The following is a 26,362-nucleotide window of genomic DNA, read 5'->3' on the forward strand; positions in this document are numbered from 1 at the left end:
GTGCCGGGAAACCTGAGGTTGCCCTGGTGATCGGCATGCAGCTTCCCCATGTGGCAGATGACACTCACCACAGGCATGGCAGAAGCATTGGTTCTACATGTCAAATCCTGTCAAATGGGGCAATGATTTAAAAAGTGATTTCTGGGTCGCCAGCGGTGGGGAGCTGGCAGTTTTCAGCACTCAGTGACAGTGTCTGAGATATGTTGTGAAACAGCCTCTCTTCTCAACCCCAGTGAATTCGGTGGACTTGCACTGTAGAAATATCAGGCACCCCTCCCCAAGGCAGGGATGTGGGCTGGCCACAGCTTCCCGGACAGAAAGGGAGGTGGAAGCCAGGGCTGCCGCCTGAGTACTTGCTTTATGCCAGACATTGGGCCAAGTGGTTTACATAAATCACCTTAATTCACCCACTAACTCAGCAAGGTGGTCTCCTTATCCCCATTTTGCAGATAAGAATAGTAAAACTCAGGGAGTCAAGTCCACATCGTTGTTACGTGGACAACCAGGGTTGAAATCCAGACTTAACAAGCAAATTTGCATTCTTGCTGTAACATACTATAGGGGCTTGTTCATTTTATTAATTGTCACTTTATTATTAACTTCCAGAGAATAAAGACTAGGTCTGTTCTCTCCCTGGGCTAAGTTTACTCATATTGCATCATCTGGTCTTCTCAGTGCTAACGTTATCCTGATTTTGCAGATGTAAAAGTAAAGCTCGGAGGAGTTAAGGAACTTGCCTAAGATCACACAGCTAATAAGTGGTAAAGCCAGGACTTGAATAGAAGCCTGATTCCAGAGTCTAAATCTCTGATCATGTGCCCATTCTTTAGGTCGTGGATGTGTATGCATGATGGCCCAATCATGTCAGCTGAGAAGTTGTCACCAAGCAGAAAAAGAGCTCCCTAAAGAAACTAGATTTCTCAGAGTACATCCTTTTTGAGACATATGCCCTTGCTTACATCTGTATTCATGGCAAGCTTGAAACTTCAAAAATACTTTGGTAATGAACTCTACCCCCTCATACAACTGCCCTGACCCCGCCTTTGGAGCTCACCTTTGGAAACACCAGGAATGAAAACAATGATCTGAATGAGTGTCTATAAAAGTAAGTTACTTCTTGGATGAGAAACAATATTAAAAATGTATTCCGAAGGGTCAAATTTCCCCAGCCTGAAAACATCCAAAAATGGAGATAAGAGATAAACGAGAAGAAACAGAAAGAAACATATCTATGATAGTTTTCCCCTCATTAATCCTAATTCTTCAGAGTTTGGAGAGACACAGGAGGAGTTTCCATGTGGACACATCAGGGGCTCCCAACCTGAGCTCATATCCTAATAAACCATTTTTTATTTCAAAATACCTACTTTTTCTGTTTGGTTTTGCCTGCTTAGCATCCATTCTTTCTTCTGGGAGCAGCATCCTCATGTTCCTGGAGGGGAACTACCATCTCCCACTTGTGTTCTGGGGTTTGGGAGGGGACTCTACTCCCCAGCCTCAAAGACACCTGAATGTACATAACTCTGGTGTCACCAGTGGGCATGCTCTGTTGCCTTGGCCACAGGGATTGGTTCAGGACCTGCTCACAGCTCAGCCTGGGCCACTCAAGAGGAATCTGAAGCTTCTGGGGGAGTTACCGGGAAGGTCAGCCCTCTGCTCCTGCATGTGTCTGCAGCTGCAGGAGGGGATGGGGCAGTGGAGACTGCGATGGAGACCCTGCCTCACAGAAAAGTTGTGAGATGGGTGGGGACACTGACTCCTGACTATTTGACCTTCTTTTGCCAAAGGAACAGATGTAACCTCAGCTTTCCCTGTGTGGCCAGATTGGTGCATTAAGAAACCACATTTTGGTTCTTCAAACATGGCTACCAAGACAACCTAACTGATATAATATTAATGAGTAGAATCCAGGAAAGAAGTACAAATGGCCACTCCCTATATCCTAGGGCACTGGACAGGAAATCTAATATTAGCCATGTACCTCCTAAGTCCCGTACCCTGGGCGAACATTTTTCTTATTTTGAGGGCAACCATACCTGCTTCTACCCAAGTGGTCCTTCTTCCTGGAATAATCTCTCTCCTCATTTCCTCCAAGCACACTCCTACCCATCCCGCAAAACTCTCCATCACCCCCTCCTCTAGAGTTAAAAGTCACCTCCTCTGGGTTCCCACGATGCCAACCCACATCTCTGCAGTCACTTCTACCAAATCCTTGTTTTGTATCTGCCTGTATGGTGATTTTTTTATTACCAAATTAGGGGATGTTCAATGTCAAAAAGAAAAAAATCCTAACAATAGGAAATGAGATACAAAGGGAGATAAATTCTCCCTCAATCCAGTGTCTCTCCCTGGAAGTAAACATCATGAACACTCATGAATCCATTCAGATACTGTTGATTGCATTGAGATAAAATGTCTGTCACAAAACACGTGAACTCTCCAAAAACAGGGATTCGGCTTCATTCATTCTGCAGTGGTACTGTGGGTCCACTCTGCCTGGATTCCAAGCCTGGCTCAAATATTTACTAGTCTGCGACTTGGGACAAGTTAATTAAACTCTTGGCACCTCCCTGTCCTCATCTATAAAATGGGACTCACACTGGTTACCCCTCTTACCAGGTTCTTGTGAACATTAAATGACTTAATATAAAGTGCTCAGAACAGGGGCTAGCACATGGTATGTGCAGTGTAAATGTGTATCATGACTATGTTAGTCTCCATCTCCAGTGTCTGGCCCTAAACAAAAAGTTCTGAGTAAAGAGTCATTTCTCCGCAGTCTGCACACAGTTAAATGGACTCCACTAATTCTGCTGACTGTCTCTCAGGCAGACTTCTGGCACTTTCTCACTGGCATTTCTTCCCCTTAATAGGATCCACTTTCATCACCACAACTATTTATTGAGTCTTTACCATGGGCCAGGGCATATTTTACCCTTTCAATATTCCTGTTAGAAGTAAGTATTCATGGGGCGTCTGGGTGGCTCAGTGGGTTAAGCGTCTGACTTCGGCTCAGGTCATGGTCTCGCAGTTTGTGAGTTCGAACCCCGCATCGGGCTCTGTGCTGACAGCTCAGAGCCTGGAGCCTGCTTCAGATTCTGTGTCTCCCTCTCTCTCTGCCCCTCCCCTGCTTGTGCTCTGACTCTGTCTCTCAAAAATGAACAAATGTAAAAAAAAAAAAAATTAAAAGAAGAAAGTACTCACTAGTGTTCATAACAGCATTATTCACTATGGCCAAAATATGGAAACAAGCCAAAACATGGAAAAACTTGGTCAAAGTTCCCACAACTAGTAAAAGACATTAAACTCAAGCCTGTCTGACACCTAAGTACACTATCTGCCCAGTATGCCCAGTGTGTTGTAGGTGTTTAATAAATATTTGTTGGACGGACCAGATAATAGAAAGCTCTCATGACACTTTTCCCTTTTGCTATGTTTAATCAATGGCTTCCTGGAAACAGAGATGGCAAATGATAATCAAGTAAAAGTAAAAAAGATGTCAGTACTATCCTTGTTCACTCCAGGGCTCCCAATCCCCAAAGGAAGCAAAATCCTTGGAGCTGCCAGTGAGACACGGTTCTCCAAGAGCAAGCATACAACAACTGCACAAGGTGGTAAGAGATGGTGGGGGGACATTCCCTTTTCTAGTACATCAGCCACACTGGTTCTTAAAGTCAGTGAGGATCAAAAAATATGGAGATAGGTCCACAGAGCTTTGCTCAAAGAAAAGCTGTCCCTTTACAGATGAAGAAAGTGAAGCCCAGAGACAGAGAGATTAATTCAATGCCCTCCATCCTACTGGTGGTGTTGCAGGGGCTAGAACCAGACCTCACATTCCACAGGTCCACAAACTTGGCAGTAAGAAGACTGTGTAGCCCTGGTACCTTCAGTATACACCAGGTCAAACTGGTCCTCCGTCGACAGCTGTGAGATCTTGAGCAAGTCACTGACTCTCTAGGATACTCCGTTTCTCCACTGATAAAATAAGATGTTAATTCTTCTATTTGGATGAGTAACAAGAACATAAGAAAAAACCAGAAATTATTAAGTAAAATACAGCCAGTGCAATAGAAAAGTAGGCCAGGAAACAAACAATTCACAAAAGAGGGAACATAGTGCCAAAGAAAGATACGTGAACTGATGTTCAATATCACTAGTGATCAAGGAAATGCAAATCAAAGCCACAATGGGAGACAAAGTTTTTTTTTTAAATGTATTAGCTTGGAAAAAAATTTTAAATCTGACAATTCCAAACATTGGATTGGATACAATACAAAGGCTTTCTTATACATTGCCATTCAGAGCGAAAATTGGTGCAACCATTTGGAAGAAGTGAGACACATAAGAAAGTTCAAAGGCCACACTGTTAACAAGAGCAAAAGTCTGGCAACCACCCAAAACCTCATGAGTAGAAGAGTGAATGAATAAACTGGGATATTCCCACAGTGTAATCTTCTAGAACCATCACCATGGATGAGGTACACAGAAGTGCACAATATGGATGGATCCCAGCAAGATATTTATTACACTGAAATTGTGTCAAGTATGGCAGCCTTTTGTATAAAGTTAAAAACAACTAAAATGAAATATACACATACATCTTTATGGATGCATATAGATGCAATACAATTATAAAGAGGAAAGCCAGATTGTAGTGGAAATGGGGTTCAGGACAAAGATTGCCTCTGTTGGGGTGGCAGGGATGAGACGGGAGAGGGAGCCCTATGGGTAGATATGAGTCCATGTCAATGCCTGAGCTTTAGTTCTAAGTCCAGGGTCGTGAGTTTTCATGGCATTATTAAAACATGGGATTCTGAGCGTGTGTCATGAACCCAGAGTCACTATCGATTTAGTTCTTTGAAGCTGAGGACCAAGGGTGACAACAGGGATTCCTTCTTGGCAGGGTTGCTGGGAGGATTTAGAATGTATGGCCCAGCGCCTGAGCACCTGCACCGGAACATCCAGATCCTGGCTGGTGGTAGTGGTTGGGTGTACAAGTGGCTTGAGAACAGCTTGAAGTGAGCTAAAGAAAACCAAATTTCACTCCAGCTCCCTCTGCCTCATGGCTCCACTGATTTTGTGAATCAATGCAATCTCTCCATCCTCTTGGGCATCTTGCTTTTAAAGATCACATAGCTCTGGGTCATAACAAGACCCAGTTACTTTCTAAAGCTTCAGCCAACGTTCTCTGGAGAGTAACCTCTTCAGAGTGGTGTGACAGGCTTGTATTACCTTCCCTTCAGAAGGACCTCTCATAGTTCGGTCCCCGGCTCTGTCTTCTTGAAGGATTTCACATGGCCAGGACTTTGCTTTAAAAGAAAAACTGGCTTTCAACAGAGGTGGGGGTGGGGGTATGTTGTTGACATTGCTCTCTCACCCCACTGAAGGTAAGAGTTTTCTTTTTCCTCCCACACAACACAAGGAACAGAGAAGTCATTTAAGCCTTATAAATACTGGCAGGCTCAAAAAGCAAGTCGCCAGTCTTAAAAACATGTCTCTGTTTCCTTTGGCTATTCTGCAAATCCAGTCATATTTTCAGATAAGAAGGTAAACAGAGGGTGGAGGAGATTAAGAAGGCCTGTCTTAGGCCAGTATCTTTATAGAGAGACTGCGAGAAGAAATGTTACTGGAGTCTTTCCCTTTCAGGGAAAAGGATAGTAGCTAAACCCATAATAGCCCCCAAACCTAGGAGGGTGGTAGAAGTAGGCACTTCTCTCTGCACCTCCAAGAAAAAACCAGAACACCAGTGAATAGGGTGCCAGACATATTTGTGCCAGATCCCAGTCTCGGGACTTAGAGGCAGGGAACAGGGTGGAAAAGGAAATTGGTAGAGTCTGTAGGGCTGCCTCTATCCACTACTTGGATGGAATTGGCTGCCTGGAGAGGTAATAAGTCCATCATCTCTTTGAAAAAGAAACAAACCCACACCTTGTGGTAAGCTTCTCTTAGCAAGGATGCTGAGGAATGTTCTGAAGGTGGTAGAACCAGATCAGAAGCTTGAGGCTGGGGAGATAGGAAGGATACAACAGAAACCCTCTGAAACTAAAGGCAGAAGTTGGCCTAACTCAAAGGTGGGTTCATGGCTTCTACAGTATTCTCAAAGAAACATGTCACCCTAAGAAAGATAATGAACCAACAGACTAGGTGATCTTCAAGGTTTCTGACTCTGTCAAATCCCAGGATCTGTGATCCTTTAGGTCTCTGAATTCAGGGTAAGGCATGTAGATATTTCATGAGACTTAAAGATGTACCCTAAGTGGCATGGGGGCTCCATAAAGGCAAGGATTTCTGTGTGCTTCCTTTACTGTGCTGCACCACTAGCATCAACAACGGTGGTTGGCACATACTTGGGAAACATCTGTTGATTTATGTGCATGAATGAACCCTAGTCAAAGCCTCTACTTCTTTTCCTTTGTGACCCCTGGACAAATGCAGTCTCTCATCTGGCTGGCAGTGGTGATGGCTGGGCCTTGGCAAATGCTCATCTTTGGACCTTATCTGCACAGATTCAAAGAGTCTCCCCCATGATTCTAGTGATAATCTCATCTGGAATCTAATGTCAGCTCCTGATTACTCAGTCTGATGGAGAAACCCTGAAATGTCCCCCTACTTCTGGCCTGGAAAGAAAGGTGTTAACTGTGGCCCTGGACACCAGCTTTATAAAAGGCTTCTGATGCCCCTGACTTCAATCCTTCCCATGTCGCTGATATTGAAACCTAACTGTGTTGATATTGGTCTCTAAGGTAAACAAAGCTTTACAGAGGAAATGTTTGGAACTAGAGATTCCTGTTTGCTCCAAGTTTGGACTAATGGCCGGAATAATGAACATTTCCATTCATTTCCTTTTAAAGTACCACTGATAATGTAGCTAAGTGGAGAGTCCTAAACCATTCCTATTGGTCACTTACCAAAAGCAGTTTCTGAAATACAATCGATACTTCCCACCCCTGTGGAATTTCATAGAGAGAAGGCCAAGAACTATTCCTGTGTGAAGGCCTCAAGACCCTGAGAGGAAGAGCAAGGAGAGAAGGGGGAAAGAAGAGAAGGTTAAAAAACGAGAGAGTGACAAATAGCAGTGGCTAATCTGCATTGCTAATCTCCACTCTGATTATGGGCCTGTCACAAAATTAAGCCTTTTAAATATATTAACTCATTAAGCCCTTTCAACAGTCCTGTGGGAAAGGTTCTATTTATCCCATTATAGATGGGAAAACTGCGGCCCAGAGACTTGCTCAAGGTCACACAGCAGAGGTGTGACCAAGCTGGGATTTGTACGAAAGCCTGTGCTCTTAACCACTGGCTTGCACTGTCTCTCTTTATGCCCCAATTCTGCTCCTCTTTCTCTTTACCGTGTGTTTCCTTCGCCACCTATGAGGATGGTTTGACTTAAACAGTGACTCAGAGCCTGGAGAGAAGAGAAAGCAAGCCTATGAAACAGGGCACTCAGGGTGGTTCTATATGGGTGGGTTGTAGATTGCAAAAGCTAGAGATAGAAGTGGAGCTTTGTGGGTAGGCCAGGGAGCTTGACCAGGGCCAAGGCAGGATTTGATGTGGAGGAAAAGCGTGGCCAGGACTGTGTGTTGGAAACACACGCTGATTGTGGCGTGCCAACCCTCAATGGGCCCCGAGCAAGACAGACACCGCTGCATTGAGGAAGCCGTCTGGCCCACGGCATTCCCGGAAGGGGCGAGCCTGGCGAACCTCAGCCTCGTAACCCAGGCTGGGAAGCCGGCCCCTGTTGGGTTTGGCAAGGAAGCGTTTGTGAGCTCAGCAGGAGAGAATGCAGAGTGTCACTTGTTTAGAGAGGAAAAGAATCTGCTGCACCAAGATGACAGCTGGGCCATCACACAGAAAGGCTTGGCATTGCATCTGGGCTACCTTTGTTTCTGACACGTGTGGTATCACATCCGAACCAGAGTCAGGCTCCTCCACGGTACATGGGGGTGTAGAGCTCTGAAAATGATCTCTGTGGATCTCGTTATCCCGAGTGTGGTCCAGAGACCAGCCGTGTGGGCATACCCAGGAGCTCATCAGGGATGCAGATTCTCAGGCTCCACCCAGGCCTGCTGAATCAGAATCTTTAAAGTCCGAGAGGTGCTGTCCTAGACATGCCCTGACCTAGGATTAGAATCTCTGGAGCTACATTTCTCAAATCTGCCTGACATATAAGCTCCCCAGGTGAATCAGATACAGGCTGAAGTTTGGGAACCAACACAGGAAACCTGTGAAATGTCATAAGGCACTGAAGCCTCATCTCTCAAATGCCTCCCTGACCCAGAAAATTCCCTTTGAGCTAGCATGGAAAATATCATTAGTTGATTTGCAGTCCATCTACTTGTAAAAAAGGATTTATGACAGTTCGTGAACAGAGAAGATGGTTAGTGAAGCAGCATCACAGACTGGATTGCAGGGAAACTCCACCAGCCCACAACCCACTAAACACCTTTCTCCATACGTGCGGCATGACAGAGCCTAAAATCCCGCCGCTGGGTTTATCCCTGTGCTTCTTTTTAAAATTATAAGTTTTCCTTGGAGGAAAAGGCATTTTTACGTTCAGAGTAAATTGCTGATGACTTTTCAAAGCCTGCTTTCCTGATGGCAATCTGTGAGCAAGTTCTGTCATTCTACCTCCAAAGAAAATCTCTAGGGTTCCACTTCTCTCCACCTCCACAGTGGCACTGGGTCTCACCTGCAAAGACCTGACAAGACCTTCCCACATGGTCTATTTCTACTTCTGTCCCCTCTGATCTCTGTTCCACACAACTCTCAAGGCAGTCACTGAAGGAGGGAAATCACATCATGTCACATCCCAGCCTAAAGCCAAAACCTGCCTGTATCAGTTTCCTTCAGCTTCTGTAACAAATTATCACAAACATGGTGGCTTAAAACAATAAAATTTATTATCTCACAGTTCTGGAGACCAGAAATCCAAAATCTGTATCACTGGGTTGAAATCAGCATGTTGGCAGGGCCATGCCCTGGAGACTCTAGAGGACAATCTGTTCTTTGCCTCTTGCAGCTTGTGGAGGCTGTCTGCCTTCCTTGGCTTGTGGCCACATCACTCCAATCTCTGCCTCCATGGTCAAAATGCATTGTCCTCTTCTGTCTGTCCACTTTCTCACTGCCTCCATCTTTATAGAAATACATGTGACAGGGGCACCTGGGTGGCTCAGTCAGTTGAACATCCAATTTCGGCTCAGGTCATGATCTCCCTGTCTGTGAGTTCAAGCCCCGTGTCGGGCTCTGTGCTGACAGCTCAGAGCCTGGAGCCTGCTTCGGATTCTGTATCTCCCTCTCTCTCTGCCCCTACCCCCCTCATGCTCTGTCTCTCTCTCTCTGTCAAAAATAAATAAACATTAGGGGCGCCTGGGTGGCGCAGTTGGTTAAGCGTCCGGCTTCAGCCAGGTCATGATCTCGCGGTCCGTGAGTTCGAGCCCCGCGTCAGGCTCTGGGCTGATGGCTCAGAGCCTGGAGCCTGTTTCCGGTTCTGTGTCTCCCTCTCTCTCTGCCCCTCCCCCATTCATGCTCTGTCTCTCTCTGTCCCAAAAATAAATAAACGTTGAAAAAAAAAATTAAAAAAATAAATAAATAAATAAATAAACATTAAAAAAAAAAAAAAGAAGTACATATGATGGCACCCAGGACCACGTGGATAGTCCAGAATAATCTCCCCATCTCAAGATCCTGAATTTAACCACATCTGTAAAGTCTGTTTTTGTCATATCAGATAATGGGGACAGTTCCAGGACTAGGGTGTGCCTATCTCTGGGGATCAATCAGACTACCACACTGTCTTTCCATTGCACTTGATGAAATCCAAAGTCTGTACTGTGGCCGCTAAGGTCTCATGTGACCTGGCCCCAATCCAACTCTGAGACCTTCTCCTGCTCCACTTTCCTCATTTTCCAGCCCATTCCTCTGGTCTGCTTTTAGATCTTAAAGTAAGTACATCCCTGCCACAGAGCCTTTGGTCTTGCTGTTTCTTTTGCCTGCAGTATTACCACTCTGGGCCTCATTTGCTGGATGAATGAATGCATAAATCAATGAGTGAATGTCTTATTCCTAAAAACTCAGGTAACAACATGATGGGGAAAGTAGAAACAGCAGCATGGGCAGAAATTAACTTCATCTACCTCTCAATTCTTCCTAGAAATTATTTGGCTAAAGATACTTCACCTACTCTTTTTTCAGTTGCCAAACACTTCAAAATACCCACACCTCTTAGGCACCAGAGGCTCCCTAGAAAGGAGGTGCCTTAGATGGTTGTAGCCAAGGTGGAACTGGGCATCAATAGGAATAATATCACACGGAACCATCCCCACTCTCCTCATTCTTGAAGAAATAAGACAGTCCAGGGTACACAAAGCTATTTTGACTTCCAGCAACAATTTCGATGATGTTTCTTCTAGTGGTCAATGAATGTTCACTGTTGATTTTAGTGGCAATTTTACAAAGGCCACTGCTAATGGCTGCATCCTGCCCTGGAGACAGCATGCCTGCCAGTGGTTAAATGACCTTTAATTATCTCCTGATTCTGAGAGAAGGTCTATCATTAAGTGGAATTTCTTGCATGCTATTATGATGAAAATGTAAACAGAAGTTCTTTCTGCCCCAGAAAGAAGTAGTCTGAGTTCCATATAGTTATATAAATCAATAGTGGTCACTACATTATAGGTAGTAGGTAGTCTAGATTGACCAACTCATTTTCTTTTTAAAAAAAATTTTTTTAACATTTATTTATTATTGAGAGACAGAGACAGAGCATGAGCATGGGAGGGGCAGAGAGAGAAGGAGACACAGAATCCGAAGCAGGCTCCAGGCTCTGAGCTGTCAGCACAGAGCCCGATGCGGGGCTTGAACTCACAAACTGCAAGATCATGACCTGAACCGAAGTTGTACGCTCAACCAACTGAGCCACCCAGGCGCCCCTGATCAACTCATTTCCTTCCAGTTTTCCCAGGTCTTTCTCCACTAGCACTTTAAATCCTGAATCCCAGGAAACCCCTTAGTCTCAGATACACTGGGATGACTGATTGCCCTAGTGATAGCTAACAGGCCTACCTACCCCTAACACTTGTGGGACATAAGGAAAAACAGTATAAGTAGAGGCCCATGGGGTGTATGTCTAAATATACACAAGTTATAAATCAAGCTAACATACTGCTAAATAAAAATATATTCTATCCTCCTACCCGACAATTCTTCAAAACAACCTAGAAGGCTGAGTTTGAGTTCCCAGCTCTTGGACTTCCCTCTGGTTTCTGGCCTGTCACCACCTTCTCTTTCTGCTCCTAGCTCTGCCCCACACCCCAAGGGGTCTTGCTTAAATAAGTGAAGATACTCAAACTCCATCCACATCCCATAAGCAACCACCTCTTGGTCTCCTCCTGGGCCTAGGGGTAAAGTGTGACAAGATTCATTTTTGGAGGAGAATTGCCCTAGGGCAGAGGCCCACTCTGTTCTACAAATGAGACTGGGGCCATTTACGAAGAGAATTCTGGGGTCCATGGAACCTAAGCCTGGCCTGAAAGGAATGGACCTAAAAGGGAGGACCAGGACCAGACGGGGTTTCAGGATAGGAGCCACTCTTGCCTGCTGGCAGTCATCACTCACTAGAGTCCCCTTGACATTAGAAACGATGGGTTAATTTCCAATTTCCATATACACCACCAGGGCCTCCTGGGCACAGGTTAGAGTTGTTCAACCAGGAGAAATAAAGTTTGAGCAAAACGTTACAGATGCCCTGAGACTATTCCTAGAAAGAACTGAGGTCATCACTAGAGAAAACAAAATTATAGGACAGTAGGGAAAAGAGGTCCTGTATCAAAGAGGAATAACTACTTAAAAAAACGGCTCTCTTGCCTGGAGATTGATAAGTGTCTGCCAGAGAGGGGAGACTGGGAGTTTGAATGTCATCCTTCTGAGTCCATACTAATGCAGGATTTCTGTTTTCCTTCAGGGGATTTACTTTAATAGATGATGCAGACCGATCCAAATATCAGTGCATGCTGAAAATTACCTGTCTGTTCCTACAGTCTTGATCATGTGAGTATAGCAAGTATCAGGCAGCCAGTATTACAAAATTAACCACACAGAAGTGATAGGATGATGATATGAGATGGTGGAAAAGATCACCAAGTTAGAAAATACGGAGGTCTTAGTTAAAAGCATAGTGTCAGATAAGTTGGGTTTAGATAATTCCTCTGCCAATTAATAACGGTGAGACTGCAAGTGAGTTACTTTGCATATTTGAACCTTGTTTTTAACTCCTAAGCAAAATCAGGATCTCAATAGCACCTATTACATGCGACTGGTATGAGGATTAATTCAGATAAAGCGTATTAGGAACCCAACCATTGTCTCTAACATTCTAAGTATTCCAAAATATTGCTTACTAGGAGAAATGATGGTAGGGGTGCCGCTGATGGTAAAGGCTGGATTGCACTGGTAGAATACTACTAGTTAGTGTCAAGAAGAAGTAATACTACTGTAGTAATACAGAAGAGAGGCAGATTACATGGACTCTGAGACTCACGGTTCTTGGGTCTAGAAAGGAAATTCTTCAAAGATAATTAAGATACTTAAGAATAAGGGGATGATGTATGGACTACACCTGTGGCAACTGCAGAATACCAAACAGGACAGGGAGACACGAGGAAATATGACTCACGCATACCTTCACTGAGAATACATGGCACAAACTTAGTGTCAATGAGCCTGGAATCATCTCAGACCACGTGGGGGACACCAAGAGAAGTTGCTGAGGGAGCTTGCTGTTGTATTCACAGTTGTACAGACTCGAGCTGAGTCATCACAGCAGTTCAGTAATATCTCAAGTGATAGAAGACAGATCACTCACTGGCAAGCCTGAATCAGCACCAGGGCAAGCAACTATCCCCATCCGTGGCCAAACTTAGGTACCACTCAATGTGCAGATGAATCATTTCTAAATTTAGCACAAAGATTTCCAAATTATCCCAATATGATCTAACATCTGGATGGGAGATATTTATTATTGAGTTGGTGTTCGAGGAGGGGACATAAGGAGAGAGAAAAAAATAGAGAGAAGGCTATGTTCTCTAAGAAAACTATTTTCTTTTGAAATAGGGGACTATTTTTGCAAAAATGACTGACTCACATTATTTTTTCATCACTGAAAAGGAAAGAGAGCATGTGTAATGGATTGCTTTACACTAAATAAAGACATCCTGTGGACATGAGGCTTTCTAATTCCGTTTTATATTATTCTAGCTACATTTAAAATGCACATACGAGCATAAGATTGATTCATTTCTGCGTTGGATTGCCTAAGGTCTTTCTACTGTTACAAATAACTTCCCGCAAAGCTTTCTCATGCCTTCTGGGATGGAGGAACAGAGTTCACCCCAAGATGCTCTCTGACCTGATCACCCCAAGTTCTTGCTCTTTTTCCCATGGGCTGTGAGGCTCAATGCAGAGCTCTTGGTTCTTTGGGAGTAGAGTAGGAAGGTCCAAAGGCTCTCTTTGCCCTGGCTTCTCAACACCTTTTGTTACAGAGTTTCCACTTCCTGGGCACAAAGGGGGAAAACATTCATGGTTATTTCCATGAGCTCTAGAATCAGAACGGTGTTCAAGTCCTGGCTCTGCCAATTCACTCTATGTGACCAACAAACAAGCTGTTTATCCTCTTGTGAGCCTCAACTGCCTCATCTGTGAAGTGGGAATACGTAGAGACACTAACTCAGTTAAGATTAGGTGTTGTCTCAGTGGCTGTCTACATCGCAAGGGCTCCACAAAGCTAGCTCTTATTCTTTCTAATGTTAGAGTGTTTGGAGTTATGTATTTAGACACCCAGGAAGTTAAGCCACCGGGATCTGATGTTTTAGGTAATGGAAAACTGTAATCTTCAGCCAAACTGAACTCCTTTTGCCTCAGGGTTCATGCTTTTCCTATCATAATGCTCCCCATTCATCACCTTTTGTTGCAATTGCTTGTTTAGCATCTCTTTTTCCCAGGAGACTTGATTCTGTGAATCTGTTTTCACTGTGCATGTCTGACACCCAGGAGAGTTCTTGGTACAGAAAGAGATGTGCAAGAGTCATTCAGTGAATAAAAGACTGAACAACCAATGAACCAATGAAATAACTGAGTAACTGATAGAACCACAGACCAAATGACTGAATGATCAACTGAGTGATCAAATGAACGAATGAATGAACTAATGAATGAATGACTGATATTGGTCATGTAAATTCAACAGGATGTGAAAATACTTTCCTGGGGCACCTGGGTGGCTCAGTCGGTTAAGTGTCTGACTCTTGGTTTGGGCTCAGGTCATGATCTCACAGTTTGTGAGTTCGAGCCCCACATCCGGCTCTGTGCTGACAGCATGGGGACTGCCTGGGATTCTCTCTCTCTCTCTCTCTCTCTCTCTCTCTCTCTGCTCCTCCCCTGCTTGCTCACTCTTTCTCTCTCGCTCTCAAAATAAATAAATAAACTTAAAAAAAATAAATTTAAGATCTCGTGGTTTCGTGAGTTCAAGCCTCGCATCAGGCTCTGCTCTGGCAGTCTGTAGGGGAGAAGACCTGTGAACATATGACAGACCCTGCTTGGGATTCTGTGTCTTTCTCTCTCTCTGCCCATCCCCCGCTCACACTGTCTGTGTCTCTCTCAAAATAAATAAATAAACTTAAAAAATTAAAAAAAAAAAAAGAAAATACTTTCCTAGCGTGACAAAAGATGAGACTACTAAATAAAGAATTTAAACTTGGAAAAGTAAGGTCTTTAGGGGGATACAGAACACCTGTTTTTTAATATCTCAGAGTTCAATTCACCCACCCCCACCAACGATAGGATGGGTGGTAATACCCTACTGAAAAACATTATTCATTCCATACTCACACGGCCCTTAAATTGTACATCCTTCCCACCCTCCATCATAATCCAGAATCTGTTTGACAGTTTCTGGTCTCAGCGTGTCTATCTGTGTCAGATGACATCATGGCCAAACCATGTGTCTTGGGCTGTGAGAACAACTTGGGAAATCAACAGGAAGCCCCAGATCTTCCAATGCCTAATTTCTGATAACTAAGAATCTTTCCTGAAATCTCCCATCCACCGTTTTCTTCTCAGTGAGCTCATCTAGTCTTTCCAGAAAGGCTGATCAGTGGCAAGGCATTGCTGGACTTCGTCAGGGGGATTTGGTGTCTTCATACCTTGTTCATCAGCCACAGGACACACTCATCTTTCAAGAGTTCTGGAATTCTGCCCATGGATGTCTGAACACTCCACTGCAATCCCAAAGGACCTCTTAGAATGTGCATGTTTAGCCACAGAAGATCCAAACTGTTTTTAAATTAAAACCTGCCTCCCATGAACATACTTAAAATGACCGTTGAACAGTATTTTGACAGTCCTATCATCCTGTAAGAATCTGTGATTGTAACAAAATACATGGAACACTCATTTAATGCCCTTTTCCTGGTGTAAGGGAGTGGGGGGCGGGGAAAACTCCCAAATCCAGGCTGATGACAATGTTACAGGTCACTAGGAATATTTTCTAAGAGAACCAAGCATGGTAACCACTTGCCTAGAAATTAGTTAAAAAGTAATTATACAGTTACCACACCTTTTCCATGCTGGGCAAGAGATTGAATACTTGGTACATACATTAGCACATTTAATCTGCCTAGGAGTCCTAGGATATTGGCATCACTGTTTCCATTTATAGATAGGTAAATTGAGGTTCCCAGTGGGTGTCCATGCAGGGATTTGAACCAAATGCCCCTGACTTCAAAGCTGATGCTCTTACCCCTCCACAGGTTGCAACACAGTTACAAGATAGGGGAAAGGATGGCTATTACCAAAGTGGAATGGAATGGTGGAATGTAACTGGGGCCAGATAAAATAGTCCCTAAAGTCTGGGGGAGAGAAGACCTATGAACACATGACAACAGTTTTCTAACAGATCAACCGTCACTATTCAAGAAAGAGAGAGCCCTTCAAAGACATTGCAAAGGCTAGAAAAAACACGTAGGTAACAGCTCTAGGAAGGCACATGTCAGCCAAGGTAACACAGAACCTTCTAACAATGAGAGATGTCCCAAACTGCCAGATTGGCCCAGTAAGAGCATGTGTTCTCGGACATGGAAAGCATCCAAGCAGAGGGTAGGTGCCGCATGGGTGGGGATGGGAACTTGGAGGTTCTGGCCCTCTTGTTTTTTGGGGGGGTAGATGCCCACTCATCAGCTGACAAGTTTACCCTTGCCTGCACCTGATCACCATGTGCAAGTAAAACAATGCAGAAACAGTCTAATGCAAGTTTCATCTCTGAGGCTAAAGAAAGGAATAGCAGGGAACTGTTACTCTGAATCTATTTGTGGATTTGAAGACATTCCAAGGGACAGAAAACTTGGGAAAGGAAGGAAACCATGGGTATTAATTACTTTGTATCAAGCAATGGGTTGGGTGCTTTGCACATGCCCCCTCATAAAGCAGGGTGCTACCCTCTGGAAGTAGGGCTGATCATTTCCGTCTTACAGCTAAAGCAGTCTAAGAGAACAGTTAATTTGCCCACAGCCACATAGCTAGTAAGTAGTATAATCAGGGCTCAAACTCAGGATATTGGTATCACTGTTTCCATTTTACAGATAGGTAAGTTAAGGTTCCAAATCCTCACTCTTTTTCTCAACAGTTTTCTGCCAAACCCAGCAGCAAGAGAAGCATTTTGCTGCATCTTGGCTGCAAAGTTGATGCAGGTCAGCAAATTACAGCGATTCAAGAGGGTCTACCTCAGTAAAGGGCTCCAAGTCCCCCAGCATCTCACATTCAAGCCTTGTCCCCAAAGACATAAGACTGGCTTTATGTCAGCTGGAATCCCGGCATGGGAACAGAACATTTGGAAGGACCGTCAGGCGTAGACCAAACTTTTGCATATGACCCACATTCATTCCTCACAATGAGCCCCACTGTGACACAGGAGAGGGCCAAGGCACAAGGGAGTTATGCACCTAAAGCCACTGTCAATGGCCATGGGCAGCCTCCTCTTCATGACCCTAGAGCAGCTGTGGCAGTCTTGCCCTGGGGAAGGCCCCCAAATTTGTCTTGTTTCTCCCAACACCTCCAACTGGTCTTCCTATTCTAAGCGTTTGCAAAGCTCCAAATCATTTTAACTAATTCACATGCCAAGAGCAGAAAAGACCACATGAGAAACCCAGAGGGTGTTCTGTATCTCAACAACCCAGCAAAGGCTACAATGAGATCATCTCTAAAATCCACTCTGTTTCAGTACAGGTTAAGCCCTGGCTAGACACACTTGAAGGGGTGACTGAAGGAAATTTAATAAAGGCACTCTCAGTGAAGGAGAAAACAAAGTTCAAAGGACTCACTTGAGAAGAGGAAGCACCCTGAGGCCAGTGACAGCAGGAAGCAGGGACCACGCCCAGGCCTGAAGCAGCCACGGGAGAGAGCTGTCCCCAGGCTGACAGGAGCTGTGGTTGTAGGTAGAAGAGCATGACCATCTCTAAAATCCAGGCCAACAAGGCGGAAGAGGGGAGATTAAATACACACACCCCTGATCTCCCACCAGTCTCCTGCTTCCAGGAAGACAGCAAAGGGGCCCGAGAGTGGAGACCCATATGAGTCTCCAGGTACAGAGCAAAGAGTAGATATGGAAGAAAACACAAAAAATACCCATTACAATCCTGAAAGGTGAGGAGCCCATTCTCCCTTAGTCCAAGCTAAACCCTTACTGTAAAGCCAGACATCTTGTGAGTGATCCCAGTTGGGTTTGGATCCTAACTAGCTATGAGGCTTTAAGCAGCTTAAATAACCCAGCGGGGCTCCATTCTCTTACCAGCAAATAGGCAAATACATTGTCTGAATGCCTGCACCCATCCCTGTGACAGAGCTAAAACACATGCAGAGATTTTCTGGGTCTAAATCCTGGCTCTTCACACTCTCTCACTGACCTGGCAAATAAAGGGAAGGGCTCCATTGCACCATCAAGTAGGATATGTATCTGATATTCAGAGCAAATTTATCGCTGCCTCCTAGTAAATAACACATTTGAGTCACAAGTGGCCTTAGAGATGATGGCCAGCCATAACATTTTAGGAGAGCTAGGATCAAAATGTAGGGCTCTGGACTCCTGATCCAGTGCTCCTTCACAATGGATAGATTCTCCTTGGGTCCTTCACAGTCCCAAAGTTAGGCTACAAAGCAGGAGAATGCTTGGGTCCAAAAACCATGTTTTGTTTTTATCCAGATGTTTTGACCTTATAGACAAAGCCTTTCCTGATCTAGGAATCCATCCAAAAATCTGGAAAAAATTAGATACTTATTCTAAAATTAAAGTCTCTGTAAGAATGGCAGGAAATAAACCAAAATATTTAAGTTGTGAACAAGTCATATATACTTGGTATAAATGATGGTCCAAGTTGATACAAATTAAAACATGTAAGTGGTTCATGGTATATTTGTATCAATTAATATTAATATATTAAAATATATCATATGGTTCAGGGATTATTTGTATCAATCAATTATTGCACATCAGAATATATCAGGTGACTCATGGATTATTTACATATACCTACTCTTAGGTGCTGGGTGTTTTAATGAACACAATAGGTCTAAAAACTCATAACCAAATAGAAGCCATCACTCATGTTTGCATACTAAAACAACTAAGCCACACCTGCTACAATGTAACAATAAAAACATCATCATTGTGAGCCATTAATTATTGGCAAGTTCCTAAAGTGTCTGGCATGAAGCCAAAAGATCTGGATTCAAGGTTTGCTTGGCTTCTTTCTACCTTTGTGACTTTGGCTAAATCACTTGCCCTTCCCAGTGTAAGTAGAGTAGAGTTGAAACAGAGCAGACCAGACATGTAGTTATTGGTTTTCAGACCCTTGGTCTTTCCACCTGATAACAAGCTAGGTCTCTGTTAGTACCTTTTGGGCATCCTTGCTGTGAATTAAATAGTAAATCAGATACTGTCATTCCCTGCCCTTGCTTAAAACTCTGTAACTGCTCTGTTCAATATGGTAGCCACTGCCCACAAGTGACTACTAAGCATTTGTAGTGTGGTTAATCTCAACACAGGTGTACTGCAAGTATAAAACACACACCAGATTTCAAAGACACAGTACCAAAAAAAGAATGTAAAATATCTCAGTAATACTGTATATCAATCACAGGTAGAAATGACAACCTTCTGGATATACTGGGTCAACTAAAACATGTTATAAATAGTTCACCCATTTCCTTTTACCTTTTTTTCATGTGGCTACTAGAAATGTTTAAATGACTTAGTTGACACACATTATGTCTCACATGGAAAGCACTGACCTATAATTTCCCACTCTTCCCAGAAAAGAATTTAGCCTCCATAGCAAGGTCCAATGTGATCCAGTTACCAAATACCTCTCAGGTCCCCTGATGTATTCTCCCTGTCTCTCACTGCCCTCCAACCACAGCAACCTTATGATCTCTCAGACACAGAAAACCTGTACCCCCTTTAGAGTCTTTTCACTTATGACTCCATCCTTCTGAAATGTTCTTTCCATGGAGACTCTACTCACAGCTGACTCATTCTCCTTCTTCAGGTCTTAGCTCACATGATCCCTTCAGTCAGGCCTTCCTGGACCATCTGACGTGAAAGGACCACATATCCAGTGAATGTCTTTTCCATGTACTTCCTCCAAGGCAATCACTGCCATCCTCAATTACCTTATCTAATTATCTGTTCACCTGATTAATGCCTGTCTCCCCCCACTAGAATAGAAGCTGTGTGAGGGCAGGAACCTTTTCTGTCTTATTCATGGTGTGCCATATCTCAGCTCAGGGCCTCCTAACCCATTGTAGTTCTCAGTTCAATGTTTGTTGAATGAATGAATGAATGAGTGAACAATGAAAAGGGCAGGAGACAGAGTGAAAAATCCCAGTTAGGACAAACCCATTGGTAATGACAATAACAACAACACCATTTTCAAGTGCTTAGCTTTTTCCCCATAATCAATCCTTAAGACTCATTTGAGAGGTAAAGCAGTACAGTTGAAAGGACACAGTTTGGAGTTAGAAATCCTGAGTTCAAATTTTAGTTCTGCCACTTACTGGCTATGTGATCCTGGATAGAGCTTGACTGTCCAATATCTCCATTTTTCTCCCAGAAAAATAATTAGAATTATTATGGAATAATTAGAAGTATTCTGTGATTGTCTTGAAGTTCAAGTAAGAAAAGAACTTTGTCAGCTGGAGAGCTCCAATGATGTTTATGACACCAAAACATTCTTGAAAGGGAAGGATTAGTTTATGTACCCGGGGTGTCCCCAGTACCCAGCACAGGGCTTGGCTAAGGCAGGTGCCCCCAAATTGCTTGAAGGATGAATGAAGCTTCTGATAAGCCCTAGCACCACAAAGCAATGAGCATTGGGAAAATCAGATCTCTCACTGTTCCTACCTAGAAATGACAGTCCACTTTCTTCCAAACAGAAGCAAAAGGATCTCAGAGCTAGAGTGAAGCTGAGGTGTAATGGTCACATTTCCTCCTTTTTCCAGAACAGTCCAAAGATATAATAGTCTGTCCAGCTATCCAGCCAAGACTCTGAACTATAGGTTCCCTGGAACATTTGGCTCAAGAGAAGGGTTTGAAGAGTCAAAGTCAGCATCTTTAGCTGGGGACAGAATAAGTACTAAGCAGGCACTGGGGGGGAGGGGGTGCCTTTCTGCCCACAACAGGTTATTTTCCAGAAAAAAGAGACTGAGCCACCCCAAGCAGTAGCTCCTGATTCTCACAAGAGCCACAATATCTGCCTCCTTAAATGACACTGGGGCCAAGGGTAAAAATATGGAGAGGAAGAGGGTCATGTGTTTGGAGCTATACAGTGTTAAAGTTAATACAATTAGAAATTTTCCATGAAACAATAATTTCTCAAGATGGGGCAAAAGGCTGGGAAAGGAGTGAGAAATGACTTCACTGAGAAGGCTTCTGCCCAGTTTGCGAGGGATAAAGCCTGTCTTTGTTATTCTCCTGGCTTCTGTTCCTGTAACTCTGAAATACAAAAGCTTCTGGCATGACATCCCAGTTCAGCACTTTTGTTCCTAGGATTTGCTACTGAATGGGCTATTCACATGGAAACTCTTTCAGGCCAGTCTTCTGTTGGCCACCGTTTATTTATACACGGGTTTACTGTGCAGCCCACCTTGGAAGTTTGGACAAACTAAACCAGGTGTAGCACTGCACCGTTTCTTCCTAGCCCTGCCTGCCTGCTCAAAGCTGATTAAAAGACAGAACCCAACCTGCATTCATTCAACACATGTGTTCCAAGTGTCTGTCACATGCTAGGTGTTGGGACTACGGCTGGGAGCAAGCAAGACAAACATCAATTCCAGCAGATCCACGAAGGAGGAAAATGGGGAATCACGAACAGAAAGCCAGCCTTTTCCAGGAATGTAAAAAAGGAATCATAATTTGGGATCATTGGTTAAGATCTGGGATTGCTGGGGATGATGATGATATGTTAACAACCAAACTGGAGGAGGTTTTAAGAAGGAAAGTATCTCCAATAAGAGAGGAAGCCCTAGAATGTGACCTGCAGCTCCCCCATCCTCCCAAATAAGTCACATAAAGTACTTTAAGACCACTCCCTCCCACCCTTTCAGTCTCCCTGCAACCTGGTTTATGTTAGCCCACCTGAGTCCTGGTAGAAGAGGGTACTCATTTCTGGCAGTGAGTTACAGGACCGAAAACCTCACGAAACAGCAGCATTCTCCCCAGGGTAAAAAGGGGTTGGGGTTTAGTCCTCTGTCCGGGCAGGGAAAATGCCCCCAGGACCCCAGGTTTGTAGAACTCGCTTAATAAAGATGTGGAGTTATAGGCCACAGCACAGCACTGCGAGGGAAGACCTGGCTGATAATGTCTTACAGGACCTGTTAATGCTAGACGTGGCCAGACACTTTGCCCCACGGATGTGAGAAATCCACAGAGGGAAGCTTGCTGGTCCAGATCTCCATAACCCAATTTTCTGAGTTTAACTAGAATTTCCCGGTTTATGGCTTGCTATAATCCCATGCCCCTTCTTCCCAGGTAAGCGCTCACTCTCACTAACTCCGATTTTAAAGCCTTGCTGAAGAGTTCAACTTTGGACCAGTTATCCTCTCTGATCCTGTGTCCTCATGTACCAAATGCGAGTGAAAATCACCGTCATTATCATCACGGCAACAAGAACACCTTAAGTACTCACGAAACTAGAAAGAAAATGTGCATCCCAGCGCTTATTTAAAATCAGAATTGTATTCTCCTCCTCGCTGAATTGGGAGGGTGTACTCTAACACAACTTATGGAAGGCAGATTCATATAATTTAGAAACCTCCATTTAAAAACAAAACAAAAAAAACAACAACAAAAAAAAACTTAACTCCGCTGGACTCTCACCTCTTGTCTGCTCACTGGAGGGAGGGCTTGCCCGGGTTGGGGAAAGTTAGCAGGCCCAGTCGGTGAGGCTGAATACCACCTGCCTCCCCCGCCTCGCCCCGCAACACCCCCCCCCCCCCACGCCCGCCCTCCAGAACAAGGCAGAAGGGTGGGAAGGGGAACACGCTCAGCATTTATTTTTGGACCCAGCTCACTAAAAATACCTCGGCCTACCAGTTTGATCACTCTCCCCTCTGACCTGAATGGATCGCGGGGCCCAGCAGCCCGCCCCACCCTCTGCCCGTTGTCCTTTAAAGGAGAAGGGCGTGGGGACGGATTCCTGCAGCTCACTCGAGGGACTGATGAGAGCCGCCCGGACGGGCAGGGGCCGCGGCCGCACTGACGTCAGGGCAGCGCTCGCGCCGCAGCAGCCGCCCAGCGCGGCCCTGGCCGCCCAGAGGGAGGGGGTTGAGCCGCGCGCTGCGATTGGCTGGCCGAGCGCGAGCGCTCGCGAGGATTGGCTGGCGCGGTTTTAGAGGGAGTCCCGCTCTCCAATTAAAGGACCTCGCGGCGCCAGGCCGAGCGCAGAGCTCCCCCTGGGCCCGCGAACCTGGCCATTCAGCCAGCGCTGTCCCCGCTGCGCGCCCTAGCGCCTCTGCCGAGAAGCCAGGCGCTGTTCCTGCACCACAGAAGATGGCAAAGGTGGCTAAGGACCTCAACCCAGGAGTTCAGAAGGTGAGCTGCTATCTGTCTGTACTTAACCCACATTCTACCTTTTCCTTGTGCCCCTCTCCCAGGTTTCGCGGAGACTTCCCCAGACGTAAGTAGAAGGAAATTCATTAAATTCCAAGACTTCCCAGAAAACAAGTTGGGAATACATATTTGAGCCAATAGGCACACACCCTAAAACTTACTCTTAAAAGCCATTGTGTAAAGTATTTGCAAAGAATCTTAGTTCTTCGGTGATGCTAATTAAAATTTAAATAAAACTTTTTTTTCTTTTTAAGAGTAATTCTGTTGTCTGAAACGGGGGGGGGGGGGGGACCCTACCTCCTCCCACCCCATCTTCCACCTCCCGGAATTGAGGTGAAGGCTTGGGGGAGAGTAACATTTACTCACAAGGAATCTCCCTTTTGGCTGTCTGTCCTCCTAGTAATTTTTGGTTTTCACTCACACACACACACGTTTCTTTAGTTGGTGATGTTGGCAATGGCAGCAGTGCCAGCACAGGGGAACTAATTTCTGTCCCCAGGGTCTGCACGTTTCCCTTTCAGGAAGGGCTGGCCCAGAGCCCAGAAGGTCACGGGTGAATTACTGCAGGAGAGGCCCTCAGCTGTGCCTGTAGCTCCAACACCCACCAGCTACTTACCTGGATGCAGTTGGGAGAGGGCACAGGTCAGAGACTTAGAGGGCAAGTGAGCTGGAAAGGAACAGAGAGACAGACAGTCTAAGCCAGTGGAGAAACAGAAGCCCGGGGTTATAGAGCATTGGTTCCAGCAGGCAACACAGGGTAAGGAAAGCCTTAGGCTCTGAAACCCTGGCCCAGCCCCTTTTTAGCTATACTGTTTTGACCAAGTCACTTTTCTGTGCCTCATTTTCCTTGTCTCCAGTTTGGGGGATAATAGACCTCGCCTCCCTCCCAGCAGTTGTATCAGTAATGATACACTATGGGTTAATCTCCCAAAGCAGTCATTTTTAAACTCTTGCGGGCAGAGTCCTCCTTAGACATCTGCCATTACCTGTGGAGTAGAATGAGAGGCAAAAAACCAAAACCAAACAAACAAAAAACCCCAAACCCATGTCCCACTCAAAATAAAAATGCAAGCCAGATACTTAGAGCCACAGAGTTCATGCATCTGATTTATTGCTGCACCATTACATAGCCGTCCTGCCCCAGACTCCCACACAGAGTCCTGCAGACCTTTCTGAATGTGTTCACCAAGTCAGACTTAATCAGGGCATCTCTGGAACGTACCGTGTCCCATCACATTTGCCAGACTATTTGGAGAATCAGGTCGTCTCTCCTTCTATGGAATTCTCAGAACACTTTAGATCTTGGTAAGGTACTTGCTAATTTCTACCTAGTAGTGAGTCCTGCACAGACTGCTCTTAATTCTTTACACATCTTTCTACACTCCTTGAAGGCAAACCTTTCTGGTTCATCTCTGTTCCAGCACAGCATACCATACACAGCAGGACTCAATAAACTACCAGGGAACTACTGAATATCCGTCCAGCTAAGACCATAGTGTTCGCGGACAGTACATTTTGTACATGAATGTTTTTTAACTTGTAGCAGCCGGACATTTGTGTGCCTGAACTGCCTCCCCAAATTCGGCTGAGGTAAAAGAGTTTAGGGCTAAAGGGGCAGAGCTCCCACTGTCCTCTACAAAGTCAGGTGATTTGGGGGTGGTTTTACTGCATGTTGACTGATAGATAATGTCTGAAGTAAGGCAGAGTACATGGAAACCCTCCTCTTTACTGAAAGCCAAAGCCACAGCTTGGAGGAAGCCTTGTTTTTATTTTCCTTTGCATCGGAGAGTGTGATTATCCGGATTAGAGGTGGAACATGTTCTCCTTCTTGTCACCCTCTAGTGCCAACTTCCTTGGCCTGCAAAGGGTTTATTTTCCATTTAGATCCAATTACAGGCTTAGAGAAGGAATGTGGTGGGTAGAGATGAAAGGGTGGACTTTTTTTTTTTAACCTCTTGGGACTGTGGCAATGAGGAGGACGGTCACCACTATGTAGATTAACCAAAGTCTTCAACTCAAAAAGTCAAGGGAAAAGAAGGGAGCGGGAGAGAACTTCTCTTTGCTGAACTTTATAATAGTGATTAAACACTGTCATACCAACAGCATGCTGAAAAGCTTTTATTGCATATTTACTCTTTAAATCTGCAGCAGCGGGGCGGGGGGTATAACATTTGGCTTCAGGATGCCTAATCACACGTAGGCATTTTGAAACCATTTTATTAGACTCTTGGAGCTGCAAGAGACGCATTTACAAAATGAGAAATGGTTTAAAATGGCATACAAACTGTCTCTGCTGCCCTACCCCCAAAGGGAAGAGGGATACGAGGAATCCTTAGCAGCTGGAAAGTCATAAAAAGGTCTTCAGGAGAACATAAAATCCAGAACCCGGAGTAGCCTTAGAGACTGTCTAACCAATCTGACAGAGTGGCTCCTGAGGATCACATACCTAGTTAGTGGCAGACCTTAGAAACAGTTACCTGCCTCCTCTCATCTGTGCCAAGTTCACTGCTCCCAGTGGCTACTCTTGAGCCATCATGTGTTTTTTTTCTACTGGGAAAGAGAAGGTGTCCTAGCACAGAAAGTTCCCTGAGCATAGTCAACATTCCTTGGTAATAAAGGGCCTTGAAGGCCAAATGCCATTTCTTTTAGTGGAATCAACCACTACTGCGGATTTATTCTGTTGTTGATTAAGCAAATTTAAGAATACTTGTACTGCTGTTCTTGTAACCAGATCCAGGTTCCTACCCCAACTCTACCACTTACTAGCTATGTGCTCTTGGGCAAGCGAATTAACTTCTGAGTCTGTGTCCTTATCTGAAAATTGGAGAGACGGTTGCAGCACCTACCTCCCAAAGTATCCGTGGTCATTAAATGAGATAACGTATATGACAGGCTCAGCAGGGCAGCTTTCAGAGTTAGCTAGGAGTAGTAGGCGTAGTGGTAGGAGTAGTATTGGTTGGCAATGGTAGATTTCGATGGGTGTGTGAATGCTGAAAGGAGTCTTTTGGTGGATAAAGGCCATGCTTTTCTTTATGACTATCTCATCTCAAGAGCAACTAATTTTTATTCAGCTGAACCAAAGCCAGTTGCTCAGTCTTGATAAGTTGAACATTGATCTTGCCTCCATTCTCCCCCCAACAGATACAAAATCTGCTTACAGGGAACAGAGATCACCAGTCATCTCACTCTGGAGTCATAGAATTTTAGGCCTGAAAA

At 44.7% G+C, this 26,362-nt stretch overlaps 1 protein-coding gene and 1 long non-coding RNA gene across 2 annotated transcripts in view; one reads left to right on the plus strand and one right to left on the minus strand.

Moving 5' to 3' along the window:
• The window catches only part of LOC123384130, a 94,537-nt gene that overhangs the window by 49,466 nt on the left and 18,709 nt on the right, over positions 1-26,362 (minus strand). Inside the window, exon 2 of the long non-coding RNA XR_006594814.1 lies at positions 23,763-23,813. This is a non-coding gene — a long non-coding RNA (uncharacterized LOC123384130). The remainder of the gene's footprint in view (positions 1-23,762; positions 23,814-26,362) is intronic.
• Positions 22,964-26,362, plus strand: part of LMCD1 (LIM and cysteine rich domains 1) — a 57,810-nt gene continuing 54,411 nt past the window's right edge. The window contains exon 1 of the mRNA XM_003982444.5: positions 22,964-23,128. Within this exon, the coding sequence (XP_003982493.1) occupies positions 23,087-23,128 (42 nt within the window). The 5' untranslated portion in view covers positions 22,964-23,086. The remainder of the gene's footprint in view (positions 23,129-26,362) is intronic.

This window comes from Felis catus, chromosome A2, assembly GCF_018350175.1.
Source record: "Felis catus isolate Fca126 chromosome A2, F.catus_Fca126_mat1.0, whole genome shotgun sequence".
In the NCBI taxonomy this organism is placed as follows: Eukaryota; Metazoa; Chordata; class Mammalia; order Carnivora; family Felidae; genus Felis; species Felis catus.